The sequence below is a fragment of the Choloepus didactylus genome, chromosome X (assembly GCF_015220235.1).
Source record: "Choloepus didactylus isolate mChoDid1 chromosome X, mChoDid1.pri, whole genome shotgun sequence".
NCBI classification, from domain to species: domain Eukaryota; kingdom Metazoa; phylum Chordata; class Mammalia; order Pilosa; family Megalonychidae; genus Choloepus; species Choloepus didactylus.
Genome location: NC_051334.1, coordinates 163,399,168 through 163,417,080, shown reverse-complemented (window position 1 = coordinate 163,417,080; position 17,913 = coordinate 163,399,168). Strand labels below are relative to the sequence as shown.

General features: G+C 41.0%; 1 protein-coding gene across 1 annotated transcript in view; it reads left to right on the top strand.

Annotated features, from left to right (window-relative positions):
- The window catches only part of FRMD7 (FERM domain containing 7), a 64,996-nt gene that overhangs the window by 27,333 nt on the left and 19,750 nt on the right, over positions 1-17,913 (top strand). The window contains exon 2 of the mRNA XM_037820914.1: positions 17,391-17,495. Within this exon, the coding sequence (XP_037676842.1) occupies positions 17,391-17,495 (105 nt within the window). The remainder of the gene's footprint in view (positions 1-17,390; positions 17,496-17,913) is intronic.

Below are 17,913 nucleotides of genomic sequence, written 5' to 3'. Positions count from 1 at the left end.
ACTCTTCCTAGACCTTTACCCTTTTCTTCCCCTTCTGGGACACCAATGAGTCTTATATTCGGACGTTTCATATTATCTATCATATCCCTGAGGTCCATTTCGAGTTTTTCAATTTTTTTCCCCATTCTTTCTTTTATGCTTTCATTTTCCATTCTGTCATCTTCCAGGTCACTGATTCGTTGTTCAACTTCCTCTAGTCTTGTACTATGAGTGTCCAGAATCTTTTTAATTTGGTCAACAGTTTCTTTAATTTCCATAAGGTCATCCATTTTTTTATTTAGTCTTGCAATGTCTTCTTTATGCTCTTCTAGGGTCTTCTTGATTTCCTTCATATCCCGTACTATGGTCTCATTGTTCATCTTTAGTTCTTTGAGTAGCTGCTCTAGGTGCTGTGTCTCTTCTGGTCTTTTGATTTGGGTGCTTGGGCTTGGGTTATCCATATCGTCTGGTTTTTTCATATGCTTTATAATTTTCTGTTGTTTTTGGCCTCGTGGCATTTGCTGAACTTGATAGGGTTCTTTTAGGGTTTGTAGACCAGTTGAAGTCCTTATCTCTAATTTATCAGATCTACAGCTTCGTGGAGTACACTTTCTCTAACTAACCAGCAAGTGGCGTCCACGAGCCACCTGTTCTCCACAAGCCAGATCTCCCCTGCTTAGCCTTTTTGGTGAGTGGGGGAGTGAGTCTTGTGGGGCCCAATTGGTGTACCAAGCTTGCGTGTGTAGTTGGTGTTGCCTGCCCTGTATGTGGGGCGTGTTTCTGGGCAGTCGGGGAGGGGGGGTGGCCCTAACAATCAAATCTCCCTGATGATCCTAGAGTTTTAAAGCTGCTGCAATAGTCTAATCCTTCAGTTCAGTCCTGCCACAGTTTGTCTCTGCCACTGACCCACAAGTCTTTGGTATTGGCGTATGGCTCCTGAGACTTGCAAGTGGGCCCCTCTTCCAGGCTGTGCACCCCGGGTCCTCTGTTGAGGGATGACTGTGCTATGTCACAGGTGAGTGCCGTCCCCCCAGGGCAGTTCTGGGCTGCTGGGCTGTGTTGGGAGGCTCCCAGTCTGCTCAAATGATGGCTGAATGGGGCTCTGTTAATTCACACTGCTCCCCCTTCCCAGCTCTGGGACATTCAGCTGAGGTTGCAGGGAAGGCTAATGTCCACGCCCAGTTTTGTGGTGTGTGCCTGTTATTTGAAGCACTTCCGTCACACTGGGTTGTCTGGGGCAGCTCTGGGCTATGGGGCTGGCGATGGGCAGGAGTGTTTCCTGTCCACCAGGATGGTGGCTGTGAGCAGACACCCCCCTTTTCTTGGGAAGTTGTGGTGTTTAGTGAATTTTCTCAGCCACTGGATTATTGCCTTTTGTCTCAGAGCTCTCTTAGTTCTGCTCTTGACTTGACGTGCCCAAATTTCAATTCTTTGAAGCTTTCTGTATTGAGCTTCTTAGAGTAATTGTTTTAGAAAAAGCAAAAAGGATTTAAAAAAAAAAAAAAAAAAAAAAAAAAAAAACGGCCCTCCTCAGAGATCTAATGGGTTATTGAAATGCTAATAGACAAAGCAACCAGGGCCATTAAGGAAAGGTGCATAGGGCAGAGAGATCAGCTTTGCTTGGGGATTTGTATATGCGCCTCAAGGCCTGATCTCCGCCCTTCCCCTTTCTGTGTTCACCAGAACTCCAAAAATCCTCTGCTTTTATTTTGGAGTTTTTCGTGTTGTTTTTTTTCTATGCCTGTCTCCTCTCTGCTGGGCTGGCTGCTCTCAGAGTCTCTGGTGTCTGGTCTCAGTCTATCTATGGTTGGAGTTTGAATCAGTAGAATGAGTTTCCGATAAGAGCAGCCACTGCAATTCTCCCTTCTCCTTCCCGGAGCTGACAGCCCCTCCTCCCCTGGGACTGAGCCTGGCAGGGAGGGGCGCGGGTCCCCTGGCCGCAAAAACTTACAGATTTCGCTGATCTCAGCAGTTCCACGTTTTCATGAGTGTTGTATGAAGTATGCCCAAAGACAGATTGCTCTGTGGTGTCCAGTCCACGCAGTTCCTGGCTTTTTACCTACTTTCCTGGAGGAGTAACTTCACTGGAGGATGGCAAATAGCGTCCGGAAAACCTCTGTTAGCTGGGAAGGCACGTGGCTGGCGTCTGCTCCAAAGTTCTGGTTTCAAAATCTTAATGACTTCTTTATAGAGTTTCTGTGAAATTCACAGCCTGTTGAAACAGGGTGGCTTCCAACCTGCTTGCAGCCCAGCTGAGAATCGTTGTGAGCCATCTTTATAAATGGTGTAAAGCTGATTCTAGGAAAGAAAAGACCAGAACCAAGAGCTGACGAGGAAAGGAAGGCAAAAGGAGAAGGAGAAGCATTGGAGTAATGAGGGAAAAAAAGTGAGTCAACAATACAGTCAAAAGATGAGTAAAGTGAGGAAACAACAGAGTAAGAAAGGGAAGAGTGAATCAAAGGGACAAGTTCTAGATGTTTCTCCCTTTCTTGTCCTTCATACACCTAGATATTAGTTCTCCCTTTACATTTAAGGACAGTCTGGTGTAATGAAATGAGCCCATTACTGGAGGCCAGAAGACACAGATTTAATTCCCAGTTCTGCTATTACCCTGCAGAAATCCTTGGATACTCTCTTTCCTGTGTTAGATTTAAACCTTCCCACTTGTACAATGAGAAATATGGACTACATGATATCTAATGGTTTCTGTTGTGTCCTGGGTAGGAAGTACCTCACATTGCTAGATTTATATCAAATGTTTTATCAATTTTGAGTTTAAAAGAAAATTCCAGCTACAATTTGGATCATGGCTGTGTATCACACACACCACATGGATTTAGTGCTAAAGCATTACGTGGAAACAAACAATTATAATTGTTTTAATTACCCACAGTAGCTAGTAATTTCGACAAGACATGGTAGCACTGTCGTGAGAATGCTATTATTACACTGTCACTTTTCAACAGGCTTTCCAATATAAGCATGGTAATTTCAATGTCCCAGGAGTGGGGGCAAGATTGCTGTTAGAGTGGTAATCTTGTCCCCCGCCCTTTTTTCCTTTTTTTACCCTAGTATGAAGGGTAACTCTGAGCAGTGAGATACTCTTTGATTCTATCCAGCTATTCCAGCAATAAGTGTGGAGATGAAATATGTCCAGGTCATTGCCAGGCCTGCATAAGGCCTCAGACAATGACACATTATCATCTCCTTGTAGCTTTAAAAAGGTGTCTGCCAGAAAGTATCTATCAGGTATTAGACTAGCTATTTGAATTCCAGAATTTCCTACAATTACGGGTTGAATTGTGTCCCAACCCCCACCCCCCAAAAAATACATGTTCAAGCCTTAACCCTGGGTCCTGGGAACATGATCTTACTTGGAAATAGGATCTTAGAAGATGTGATTAGTTGAGGTGAAGTCAAACTGGAATAGGGTGGGCACTAATGTAATATTCCTTGTGTCCTTATAAGAAGGGGAGAAGAAACACAGACAAATGGGAGAATGCCATGTGACAAAGGAGGCAGAGATTGAAGTGTTGCAGCTGCAAGCCAAGAAACACTAAGGATTGTCTGCAAATATCAGAAGTTAGGAAAAGGCAAGGAAGGATTCTCCCCTACAGGTTTCAGAGGGAGCGTGGCCCTGCTGACACCTTGATTTTGGACTTTTAGTCTCCAGAAGTCTGAGACAATAAATTCTGTTATTTTAGGCCATCTAGTTTTTGGTACTTTGTTAGGACAGCCCTAGCAAACTAACTTGGTTCAGATAGAATAAATATGGCCATGGCTGAAGGGAATGATGTCATGCAGCCACTCAGTGTAATTCTCCTGGATCCACCTAGGACAGCCATATGGGTGGGAAATCTTTCGGAGCAGTTCATCCTAAACCATTTTAAGCCTTCCATCTCTCACACATGTAAAACTTTGAACTACTTTATGTCTTCAGAAATAAAATACAAACCAGTTTTAATTTGGTGTGAATTTCACACATGCACAAGCAAATATAAGGGTTGTTCTCTCTTCTTAGCCCCACCCAAAAATCTTAAGAACCCAGTTTTAAACTGTGCTTCTCTCCAGGGTTTATTGCTGAATTGTTTGGACTCTGGGGAAAGGGTCTCTGTTGACTTCCTACTTATTCTTTGTTCTTTGATGTGTTTAACTGCACCTTGCTCTACACCAGTTGCTAAAAGACTTGACTGCCTGCAGAAAGGGCTACATTTTAGAAGGAAATACTACTATCTGGTAAGTAGCCTCTCACCACTCTCAGCAGTTCTTTTTTTTTTTTCCTACCAGTAGTTGAACCCCAGAAGGCATACAGTTTGGCCAATGAAATTATGAAATTCTTCTGCCCTGTCCTGAGGGATCTCCCTTTCCTAGGTCCGTGGCTGGTTTACGAGGTGCAACCTTTCAAAGTATCCTCAGCTTCTTTCTTTGAAAACTGTTTGTATCTGACTGTATAGGTTAAATGTTAGATATGTGCCCTTTTTTTTGCAATGCCAGGATATTTGCATTTTTAATGAAAAGTAAAATAGCCCCTATAAAGGAGCTCCCAGGCTTTTGTCCCCAAAATACTCTGAGATTCCTGGATGTAGCCTGTGGATGATAGCTAAGGAGAAATGGCTTGCCTTTGGAGTAGCCCAAGATCTCATCTCATGCTTATTTCTGTTCATACCCAGAAAGCTGGATTGAGGTGAGGGAATGTACATTAGGATGCAGAACAAAATTTCATCCCATGACAGAAATTCAATTAGGGTCATTGAAAACACGCAAACAGTATGAAAAGGTAGAAACATCTTCAGACTTCCCGTTCTACTTGGCACAAGCCAGATCCTATTCCTGGAGAGCTCTGCTTGGTCTTGGATTCCACAAGGACATTTGGACTTGATGTCAGGATTTAAAGACTAAAAGGAGAAACAGAAATTAGTCATAAGGACAGCCAGGAGAAACTAGTTCACAATGGTCTCCATAAAGATACTGAGTGGCAATGTGCTTATGTGATTCTGCATGGAATTGCTTCTGGGGCAATGATGGACTGGGTGGTTGGGTTACATTGCAAAAGGGATTACATGTGAGGAAGCTCTCAGTATATAAAGGCCAGAAAGAAGATGCCAGGTGGGTGACTTTAAAAGGAATCAATGAATACACTGGAGGTGGGGTATCAAGAAGATATTTAATAAGTTTATGTCAGCCAGAAGTTTTGAAATGATGAGCTGTGGTTTTTCTTTTCAAACCTGTGCAAAGGGTAGGGAGTAACAACAGAGGGGCTCAAGTATGTAAAGACATTGTTAAGGAATGGTCCAAGTACCTGCCCCTCAGAGAGGTGGGTATGGAAAGAAAAGAATTCAGTAACAAGGGGTGGGCGTAGGGGAATGAGTGAGGCAAACTGCTTTGCTGTACATGTAGTCTGTGGGCCCACTGGTAAAGAAAGAAATGTGAGGGATGAGTAAAGCAATGCATAAAGGTGAATATAAGGTTGCAAAATGTAGGCTGAGATCAGCATTGGTCTATGCAAACCCCTATCATGGCAGAAGGCAAAAGACAAACAAACCCATACGGCCTGAAAAGAGAAGACTTCCAAAACGCTCCCTTTCCCTGACCTCCCACATTAATCAGTCCCCAAGTCCAATGGTACCTACCGCAGAGTCATGGCTCACATCTTATCTGTGTCCATTCTTACTGCCACCACCTTAGTCCAAGCTACCATCTTCTCTCACCTGAACTACTGCAGCAGCCCCAACTGGCCTGTCTGTCACCTGTTTTGCTCCCCTCCTCCATCCATCCCTTAGGCCTTTGTTCCTCAAAGTGTGGTCCATACCAGCTGTATTAGTCTCATATGGGAGCTTGTTAGAAATTCAGAATCTCAGGCCCAACATCACACCTATTGAATCCAAATCTGCATTTTATCAAGGTCCCCAGGAAATTCCTGTGGACATAACTGTTTAGGAAGTTCTGCCCTAACTACTGCCAGGATGGTGTTTCTAAAAACACAGCTCTGACCATGACATTTCCCTGCTTACAATCATTCAGTACCCCTCCCCATGCAGCCTTCAGGCATATGGCTTCACACGGCACACAAGGCTTTCCCTGGTATGGCTTCTGCCCACTTTCAAGCCCACTAAATCTCACTTTCTCCTTTGGCAACATGAAACATTGATCACACCAGGTTTTCTAATCTCTGCCTCTGACAACTTCTCCTTTGGTACTCTTCACCTAGCTAACTCCAACACTCACTTCACTTCAAGTCTCAGTGTTTTAGTTTGTTTTGTTGCCAAAAGCAGATATCACAAAATGGGTTGGCTTTTAACAGTGGGACTTTATTAGTTTAAAAGCTTGCAGTTTGGAAGCTGCAAAAATGTCCAAATCAAGGCAAAATCAAGATGGTGCTTTCTTCCTGAAGAGTAGCTACTGGTGACGCTGGACTTCTCTGTCACATGGTAAGGCACATGGCTGTGTCTGCTGGTCTCTCCCTTCTCTTCTTGGTCTCCTTGCTTTTAGCTTCTTACTTCTGTGGTTTTCTCTCTCTTTGTCTGAGTTTCATTCTCTTATGAAGGACTCCAGTAAGAAGATGAAGACCCACCTTGAGTGAGTTGATTCATACCTCAACTTAAGTAGCCTCACTAAAAGGTCCTACTTACAATGGCTCCACACCCACAGGAATGGATTAACTTAAAGAACATACTTTTCTGGGGTACATACGGCTTCAAACCACCACTCTCAGGTTAGGTGTCTCCTCCTTTATGAAACCTTGGTGCTAACCCCCTACCCATCAACCTGGGTTAGTGCCTTATACTACCCTCTGCATATGTGCTTACACAGTGGCACTTAACTCACACTACTGTGAATTTCCATTGCTCCCTGCCTTGCCTGACAGACTATGTATTCCTTGGTGGCAATGCCTGTGTCTTGTTCACTTCTGTATCCCTGTGGCCTAGAAAAGTACCTGGCACAGAGCAAATGCTCAGTAATGTGTGCGAAATGGAAGAGAAGGTGGAAAGGGTCACAAAAGGGTAAAGACAAAAACACAAAGGTGAGCACATCAAAAGTAAGCCCAGAGTTTGGGCAGGTGACATTTACAATGGGAAAATAAAAATAATTGGAAAAAGAGAATAAAGAATGCAGAAAAAGTGCTATAGTAGTGAAGAGGGGTCCACTTTTACAGGTTTAATTAAGAAGAAGGTTAAGACTGATGAAGCAGCTCTTTGTCCCTGTCTTCTTTGTGTGGCTGTCATGGCTGAGTCCCACCTGTGCACTATGTGCAACCAGAGGGCTAACATGACTGAAAGGCAACTCATTCACTTGCCACTGGAAGAATGATAAACATGCACAGATTTCTATGAGGGGAAACTCTCTGTGAGCTTTAACATTCCGGAACTTAAATGTTCAAATAAATACTGTTTTTGTCAGTACCAACCCCTTGGTTGATCCAAATACTAATAGCTAGGTGACTATACATCCAGGTTTGCCCAAAACAGTCCCAGTTTCCACATGTTGTGACAATTCAAACTTGTTCTCATCCTCAAAAGTGTCCCAGTTTGGATAATAAATTATATGGTCACCCTACAACTAGCCAACATTTATTGAGTTCTTCCTATGGTCCAGACACTGTGCAAAGTACTTGACATGAATATTCTCATTAGATGCTCACTAGATTCTTGTAAAAATTGAAACATAATTCACATACCATAAAATTTACCCTATTAAAGTGTACAATTCAGTGGATTTTAGTATATTCACAAGGTTGTGCAACACCACCACTACCTAATTCCAGAACATTTTCATCACCCCCCAAAGAAACCCTGTACCCATTAATGAGTCACTCCCCATTCTCTTCCCCCAACCTTCTGGTGAGCACTAATCTATGCTCTGTCTCTATGGATCTGCCTGTTCTGGCCATTTCATATAAATAGAATCATAAGATATGTATAGCTTTTGTGTCTGGCTTCTGAAAATCCTATTTTACAATTAAAAAAAAAAAAAACTGAGGCTCAAAGAGATTAAGCCTGCCCAACATCACCCCTGTACTGGGTAGAGGGGCCAGAACTAGACCTAGGAGTGTCTGGCTCCAGAGCCCACATTCTTAACTGCCATGATGTGCTGCCTCCCAATATTTATTGCAGGTGCTAAGCGCATTCTTGGAACTCCTCCTTGGCCTTCTGTAACTGGGCACATTCCTTCCAAAATGACTCACAAATACTCAATATTTGAGAGTGGATTTCATGTTTGGAAAGAGTCAAAAGTCCTAAAGAGCAAATATGGTAACTAAAGTGGGCTATCAAGCTAGGCCATATTTTGGAATAAAAAATGAGGCATAAACTTGAAAGGTGAAATCACTGCCCTCCCCGCTACGTGGGATCAGACACCCAGGGGAGTGAATCTCCCTGGCAACGTGGAATATGACTCCCGGGGAGGAATGTAGACCCGGCATCGTGGGACGGAGAACATCTTCTTGACCAAAAGGGGGATGTGAAAGGAAATGAAATAAGCTTCAGTGGCAGAGAGATTCCAAAAGGAGCCGAGAGGTCACTCTGGTGGGCACTCTTACGCACACTTTAGACAACCCTTTTTAGGTTCTAAAGAATTGGGGTAGCTGGTGGTGGATACCTGAAACTATCAAACTACAACCCAGAACCCATGAATCTCGAAGACAGTTGTATAAAAATGTAGCTTATGAGGGGTGACAATGGGATTGGGAAAGCCATAAGGACCACACTCCACTTTCTCTAGTTTATGGATGGATGAGTAGAAAAATAGGGGAAGGAAACAAACAGACAAAGGTACCCAGTGTTCTTTTTTACTTCAATTGCTCTTTTTCACTCTAATTATTATTCTTGTTATTTTTGTGTGTGTGCTAATGAAGGTGTCAGGGACTGATTTGGGTGATGAATGTACCACTATGTAATGGTACTGTAAACAATCGAAAGTACGATTTGTTTTGTATGACTGCGTGGTATGTGAATATATCTCAATAAAATGAAGATTAAAAAAAAAAAAAAAGCAGGAGAGGGTTGGGAGAGAAGATAGCCTATAACAGAAGTAAGTGAGGTAGTTTGTTTTGTTTTTTGTTTTTTAATATATTCTTAAATCTTAGTTCTCACATTAACAAAGCTTACCCACCAAGCCCAAGATGAGAAGCTAAGCAAAGTCTTCATTTATTAACAATTTAACATTTATTAATAATTTATCAACATTGACAAATGGAAATGGTTTGGGATTGTGAGCAAATTTCTTCTTTTATTTAGAGTTTAATTTTGCAGTAATGTTTATGTAACTTTTAACTAAAAAAAGTGTGTACAATAATGGTATTCATTGATACGTCAAGCAACTGAGCTCATAATAAAAATCTACCTTTAAAGCGCACACACACACCACCATCCTGATTTTCCCTCAACACATATTCACTTTCACTGTATTATCTATTGTTGTAGCACTTAACATGATTGTAATTTTACATTTATGTGTTTCATTGATATATGCCTTCCCCCACCATCCCCAAACTAGATTATAAACTCCTATATTTTCATCATCGTTTCCACAGTGCACAGTTGCCTGGCACAGAGGCACTCAATAAATAAAAATTGGTTGAAAGAATCAAAAAAAAAAAAAAAAAAAAAAAATGAGACATAGCCATAAATTCAGGGGAATGAGTGATTATCACCTGTAGCTTCAAGAACAATTTCCTGAGAGGAGCATGAGAAATATTTTGAATGCCAAACTAGCATTGGAAACAGAAGCATCTATAAGACTCTTTGCATGGCACTATGCTTTTAAATTCTATAATGTCTATTGTATTTCTTTGGGAATTATGAAAAGTATAAGGAAAAAGTAAAAATAACCTATTGTGCTACTGGTAATGATATGCTATATTTTGTTCCAGTCTATCCTTTATTTGAACCTTAATTGTATAGTCTGTATTTTTTAAATTACATGATCAATACATGGATACTTTAGAATCTCTTTTATAATGGTAAGTTAATTAATAAAATTTGCTAGAGCAGAGAATCATAATAAATCTCTCTCTTTGAGTATGGATTTCTGATTATGTTCCTCTTTGTCTTTCTTCCATAAGCTACACCTATAATGCATCATCTATGATTTCCAGTATTGGATTATTTAACATGGAACCAGAATGTAGACACTTGAAAAGCAACTGAAGTATGGACTCTTTTCAGATTTTGATATATGTTCTCCCCCAATCTTTTACTGCTGTCATATCCAAAACTAATTTAACAGCATATTTTAAGGGATTCCTTCTTACTGAATCTTTACAAAACAATCAATTTAGTTTTCACAGAACAAATCTTGCTTTTTAGTGCTCATAATTCTTTTGATAACAAGTAGAACTGTTGAAAATATGTTCAGGAAAATAATTATTTGTAGGCATGGAATTCAATTGGTGGGTGTGAAAGGGCACAATTATACTAGAATAGCCCACTGACCATGAGCTTTCATCATAATATGGGCATCTGCTAATGTTTGAAAGACAGAATGGAGAGCATTCTCTGTGCATTGTAGCATGGAAGTTGGTTAAGAGAGTTTCTACAGTCCTTGCTCATTTTTAAAAAACTATAATCCAGACTTGTACAGAGTAAAAAAATTAAAAGTTCCCTAATCTCTCCCCTTTCTAGGGATAACTTTTTAACATTTTGTTGTGGATCCTGCTAAACTCTTCTGTATCGTAAACTTATACATGTGCGTTGCTTTAGTTGTATGATGGGCCAGGCACTGAACTAAGGCCTTGTTGTGCATTATCATGTTAATTCCTTACAAAAACCCTATGAGATAATATCAACATTATTTCTGTTTTTCATTTGAGTAAACTGAGTCTCAGATAAGTTTACTAATTTGCCCAAGGTCTCCTAGCAACTAATTAGATCTCTTTCCTGAGAGGACTATCATAATAAGGTACACAAATTAAGTTAAATGCTTTGATACAGTCATCTGTTCATTCAGTAAACATTTATGGACTGTCCATCTGCCAGGTTCTGTGCTAGATGCCAGATATTCAAACACATGGTTTCTGTCTTCAAGTACCAGGAAAAATCAGTTCAGTCTGTGGGTTAAATCATCTGCTCCAATTCATCCAGTTCATAAGTGGATAGAGCAGGATTAAAATCCAGGTTTGTTTGAAAAAATTGATGTATGGCAACTCTAGGTACATAGAAGCTTTGGTAGACTGGTTTTTAGAGCTAGCCACCTTAGATATTATTGTTTCCATGAGAAGATGAGTTTAGGGCCCCCAGGAATAAGTGTCCAGTGATTATGACCTAGTTCGTAAGTTGAAGAATATAAATACAAATTCCTACAGGTTTGTTTTAAAATAATAATAATAAAAGGCAGACACTCTTCTACTGTAATCCAAAGATGAGGGCAAGATGTGGTTCAGGATTGGAGAACCATTTCCTTGGGTAGGAAAACTGGTGATTAAGCATTTAGATCCACTAAACAGCCTGATTAGAATGTTGAAAAGTGTCAGTTTAAACAAACTGCAAGCAATTATAAAGAGAATAACAAGCCCAGAAAAGGGAAAATGGGAAAGTTGTAAATAAGAAAATAGTATGAGAAAGATAATCACAACATAAAAATTGAGAAATTAGATCACAACGGTAGGAAGAAAATAAAGGCCGATTGTTGAAACACAACCAAGATCTTACCTGCTATGCAATACATTCCACAGTGTTGGCCAAATTTACACTATGGAAGACCGAAGGGAAATGTCTCTCCAGGACATGAGGGTGGAGAACTTGAGCCAAGTGTGTGCCTGACCTCCAAATGCAGAAATGCCAAAGGATTTTAGGGCCAGTTGGCAACATGTACAGCAATGGAAGAATCGGGATTATTCTTATAAATATGGCATAGCAACTTCCAAAAGGGGGCACAGAAGAAGCCACATACTTTGTGACTGTAGAAACACTTAAATATGCAAACACATAGAATGTGGCAGTGTTGACGGGGAGGATTAAGTGCCCGATAGAAAATAAGAATAAAAAATGAGGAGGAAAAAGGAAAATCTTGAGTTTCTTAAATTGTTTGCAAAGAAACCGGAGTCTATGATGGAATTTGGTCTTCATTACTGAAATGTTTCTTTGGTGTTGGAAAAAGTATTGCTGTCGTCTCTCTCCCTCTCTTTTTAGAAATTCCTTTTTTTTTTTTTCATAATAAAAATCCCGTGGCAGCTCCTTGTCTGGAGGACTTTAAAAGTAGGGAGCGATTTCATCCGTCTGGAATGGTGTGTGTCAGCACTTGCCGAAGGCAAGGTTGCCACATAAGCAAAAAGGCCCCCCTCTTCCAGTGCCCCCCCACCCCTGTGTTCCCCTCATCGCCCCCACCCCCCACGAGCAGACCTGCTTTTTCTGAACCCCAGCTCTAAGGTGACCTCCCACGTAAATTCAAACCCCTTTGCCTGAGTAGGGCAGCTCTCTCTCCAGGTGCTAGGGATGCAATATGTTTCACTCTTTGTGGCCTATTTGCTTTTGAAAATAGGAGCCTGGTTAACCCAAATAAATCGCGCGTTGGCGGAGTTTTGGGCAGTGTAACAAAGTGGTGAGAAGTCCAGGCAGAGAGCGGGTATTTTTGGTCCACGGGGGAAGGGGTGGGCCACCTTCCTGGAAACTATTAAATCCCAGATGTAGGATCTACTCGTTGTGGTACTGCCTTGAGGGAGAGGGTATGAGGTGGGGTGGGGGGTGGAAGGACTCTGACCTCTCAAGGTTGCTGTTAATTCCATGGGTCGGTGATTTCCAACAACGTTTCCTCGCGCTCTGCTTCCTTTGCAGCGCAATAAGCGCGCGTGACTCGGCTTTAACTAGGGGTTTTCAGCAGTGTGTCTTTGTGCCTATCAGCCAGGGTCCAATTTTCCCATCCCGGTCCTCCCTGCAACAGCAGCCCTCGGGTTCAGCAATGGCGGCGGCTGAAGATCAGCCCGGGCCATGCTCCGCTCAAAGAGATTTTCACATAGAGCTCTTCAAAGCTCTTGGTTTTTTTCTTTTTTTTTTCTTTTTTTTAACGGAAAAAAAATGTTCATGGCGTTATGTGTACTAGGAATGCTGCATGCAGATTGGGTGGGCAAAGTTACAAGATGAAATCTACTCAAGGAGTTCGTATGAATAATTTGGTCAATTTCATTTTTGGTCAACAAACATTCAAGAAAGGGAAAAATCAATTGATCATCTCAATAGATGCTGAAAAAGCATTTGACAAAATCCAACTTCCCTTTTTGATAAAAACACTTCAAAAGGTAGGAATTGAAGGAAACTTCCTCAACATGATAAGGAGCATATATGAAAAACCCACAGCCAGCATAGTACTCAATGGTGAGAGACTGAAAGCCTTCCCTCTAAGATCAGGAACAAGACAAGGATGCCCGCTGTCACCACTGTTATTCAACATGGTGCTGGAAGTGCTAGCCAGGGCAATCTGGCAAGACAAAGAAATAAAAGGCATCCAAATTGGAAAAGAAGAAGTAAAACTGTCATTGTTTGCAGATGATATGATCTTATATCGAGAAAACCCTGAGAAATCGACGATACAGCTACTAGAGCTAATAAACAAATTTAGCAAAGTAGCGGGATACAAGATTAATGCACATAAGTCAGTAATGTTTCTCTATGCTAGAAATGAACAAACTGAAGAGACACTCAAGAAAAAGATACCATTTTCAATAGCAACTAAAAAAATCAAGTACCTAGGAATAAACTTAACCAAAGATGTAAAAGACTTATACAAAGAAAACTACATAACTCTACTAAAAGAAATAGAAGGGGACCTTAAAAGATGGAAAAATATTCCATGTTCATGGATAGGAAGGCTAAATGTCATTAAGATGTCAATTCTACCCAAACTCATCTACAGATTCAATGCAATCCCAATCAAAATTCCAACAACCTACTTTGCAGACTTGGAAAAGCTAGTTATCAAATTTATTTGGAAAGGGAAGATGCCTCGAATTGCTAAAGACACTCTAAAAAAGAAAAACGAAGTGGGAGGACTTACACTCCCTGACTTTGAAGCTTATTATAAAGCCACAGTTGCCAAAACAGCATGGTACTTGCACAAAGATAGACATATAGATCAATGGAATCGAATTGAGAATTCAGAGATAGACCCTCAGATATATGGCCGACTGATCTTTGATAAGGCCCCCAAAGTCACTGAACTGAGTCATAATGGTCTTTTCAACAAATGGGGCTGGGAGAGTTGGATATCCATATCCAAAAGAATGAAAGAGGACCCCTACCTCACCCCCTACACAAAAATTAACTCAAAATGGACCAAAGATCTCAATATAAAAGAAAGTACCATAAAACTCCTAGAAGATAATGTAGGAAAACATCTTCAAGACCTTGTATTAGGCGGCCACTTCCTAGACTTTACACCCAAAGCACAAGCAACAAAAGAGAAAATAGATAAATGGGAACTCCTCAAGCTTAGAAGTTTCTGCACCTCAAAGGAATTTCTCAAAAAGGTAAAGAGGCAGCCAACTCAGTGGGAAAAAATTTTTGGAAACCATGTATCTGACAAAAGACTGATATCTTGCATATACAAAGAAATCCTACAACTCAATGACAATAGTACAGACAGCCCAATTATAAAATGGGCAAAAGATATGAAAAGACAGTTCTCTGAAGAGGAAATACAAATGGCCAAGAAACACATGAAAAAATGTTCAGCTTCACTAGCTATTAGAGAGATGCAAATTAAGACCACAATGAGATACCATCTAACACCGGTTAGAATGGCTGCCATTAAACAAACAGGAAACTACAAATGCTGGAGGGGATGTGGAGAAATTGGAACTCTTATTCATTGTTGGTGGGACTGTATAATGGTTCAGCCACTCTGGAAGTCAGTCTGGCAGTTCCTTAGAAAACTAGATATAGAGTTACCATTCGATCCAGCGATTGCACTTCTCGGTATATACCCGGAAGATCGGAAAGCAGTGACACGAACAGATATCTGCACGCCAATGTTCATAGCAGCATTATTCACAATTGCCAAGAGATGGAAACAACCCAAATGTCCTTCAACAGATGAGTGGATAAATAAAATGTGGTATATACACACGATGGAATACTACGCGGCAGTAAGAAGGAACGATCTCGTGAAACATATGACAACATGGATGAACCTTGAAGACATAATGCTGAGCGAAATAAGCCGGGCACAAAAAGAGAAATATTATATGCTACCACTAATGTGAACTTTGAAAAATGTAAAACAAATGGTTTATAATGTAGAATGTAGGGGAACTAGCAGTAGAGAGCAATTAAGGAAGGGGGAACAATAATCCAAGAACAGATAAGCTATTTAACGTTCTGGGGATGCCCAGGAATGACTATGGTCTGTTAATTTCTGATGGATATAGTAGGAACAAGTTCACAGAAATGTTGCTATATTATGTAACTTTCTTGGGGTAAAGTAGGAACATGTTGGAAGTTAAGCAGTTATCTTAGGTTAGTTGTCTTTTTCTTACTCCCTTGTTATGGTCTCTTTGAAATGTTCTTTTATTGTATGTTTGTTTTCTTTTTAACTTTTTTTTCATACAGTTGATTTAAAAAAGAAGGGAAAGTTAAAAAAAAAAAAAAAACAAGGAAAAAAAAAAGATGTAGTGCCCCCTTGAGGAGCCTGTGGAGAATGCAGGGGTATTGGCCTACCCCACCTCCATGGTTGCTAACATGACCACAGACATAGGGGACTGGTGGTTTGATGGGTTGAGCCCTCTACCGTAGGTTTTACCCTTGGGAAGACGGTTGCTGCAAAGGAGAGGCTAGGCCTCCCTATGGTTGTGCCTAAGAGCCTCCTCCCAAATGCCTCTTTGTTGCTCAGATGTGGCCCTCTCTCTCTGGCTAAGCCAACTTGAAAGGTGAAATCACTGCCCTCCCCCCTACGTGGGATCAGACACCCAGGGGAGGGAATCTCCCTGGCAACGTGGAATATGACTCCCGGGGAGGAATGTAGACCTGGCATCGTGGGACGGAGAACATCTTCTTGACCAAAAGGGGGATGTGAAAGGAAATGAAATAAGCTTCAGTGGCAGAGAGATTCCAAAAGGAGCCGAGAGGTCACTCTGGTGGGCACTCTTACGCACACTTTAGACAACCCTTTTTAGGTTCTAAAGAATTGGGGTAGCTAGTGGTGGATACCTGAAACTATCAAACTACAACCCAGAACCCATGAATCTCAAAGACAGTTGTATAAAAATGTAGCTTATGAGGGGTGACAATGGGATTGGGAAAGCCATAAGGACCACACTCCACTTTGTCTAGTTTATGGATGGATGAGTAGAAAAATAGGGAAAGGAAACAAACAGACAAAGGTACCCAGTGTTCTTTTTTACTTCAATTGCTCTTTTTCACTCTAATTATTATTCTTGTTATTTTTGTGTGTGTGCTAATGAAGGTGTCAGGGATTGATTTAGGTGATGAATGTACAACTATGTAATGGTACTGTAAACAATTGAAAGTACGATTTGTTTTGTATGACTACGTGGTATGTGAATATATCTCAATAAAATGAAGATTAAAAAAAATTAAATTAAAAGCAATGTACAACAAACCTATATGTTAAAACTAAAAAAAAAAAAAAAAAAAAAAAAATTAAAGAGCCCCTACTATGTGCCAGGCTCTGAGTTAGACCTGGTGCGTAATAAGAGAAATAAAGCAAGGTCCCTGCTATGAAGGAATTCAGTCTAATGGGGAAGACAGACATACAGTGTCAGAAGTATCATGTTTGAGGTCTGCCTTTGGCTCCACCAGCTGCTTGATGGGGATCAGAGAAAGCTCTCTAGGGTAGATGACATCTGGGCTGAGTAGGAGGAAGCCAAACGAAAGAAAGGTGTGAAGGGCGGTCTGTGTAGAAGGAATGACATGAGCAAAGGCATGGAGACATGAAACGATTTGACGTGTGGGAAACTAGGAGCAGGCTGCGGTTATTAGAGAGGAAAGTGTCAGAAAGGGAGGGGCAAGAGAAGAGCCTGGAGGGGCAGGCAGGGCCATGTGAGGGAGAGTGGGCCCGGCCTTCCCTGATTGAGAGTATAGACTTTATCCTGAGGGGAGCCACTGAAGGATTTTTTGCAAGAGAGTGTTAGGGTCAAATTTGCATCTTGATTAAACTATCAAGTTGGGGAAAATCATTCATATTGCCTGTGGGATGAATTGAATTTAGAATTCAATTGAAGTGTAGATTTGCAGATCTAACTATAGTTGGGGAAAGGCTCTCTTTTTTCCAAGAGGTTTTGTCATTAGTGAGAGGCTCTTTTATCTGTAAAACTCAACAGCATTTAGGAAGGTGCAGGTCTTCTAAACGGTGCTTACAGGAAACCTTATTGACAGTCTTGTTTGATCCCACTTTTATTCCACACAGCAGTAACCATATCAGATTAGGAATGTAAACTGTGCTGTGATCTTCTTTGTTTTGTTTAGCAAAAATCATCTGGAAAGGCGCTGTTTAACCTGAGTTGCAGCCATCTAAATCTTGCCGAAAAGGAGTATTTTGGATTAGAATTCTGCAGCCATTCTGGAAATAATGTAAGTTGGTTTCATTCCAGGGTTCTTTGAGTCTACGTAAGACTCAAGCACCTGATTGTAAAATGAAAAACAATTTACACCCTTGCCAATGATTGGATATAATAATTATTTTTCCCTCCCTGTTTACCAAAAGTCACTTCAGTTTGCCAACACAAACCCTTCTACCCCATGCTCCTGTTTTCTTCCGTTACTCTGTGAACAACTATCTGTGCTTTATCTAGTCTGACTTTCTGGAGACTAGACCTCAAACTCAAGAATTAAGATTGATAACCTCACCAATAAATATTAAGAGGAATCTCCTTTCCCCTTTCTCACTTCCTTATACTCATCAGGTTCTTCCCACCAGGTCCTGCGTTGGCATATCTATAATTTGGGCACCTTCCCAAAAAGGCTCTCTATGTCTGTTAAGCTGGTATTT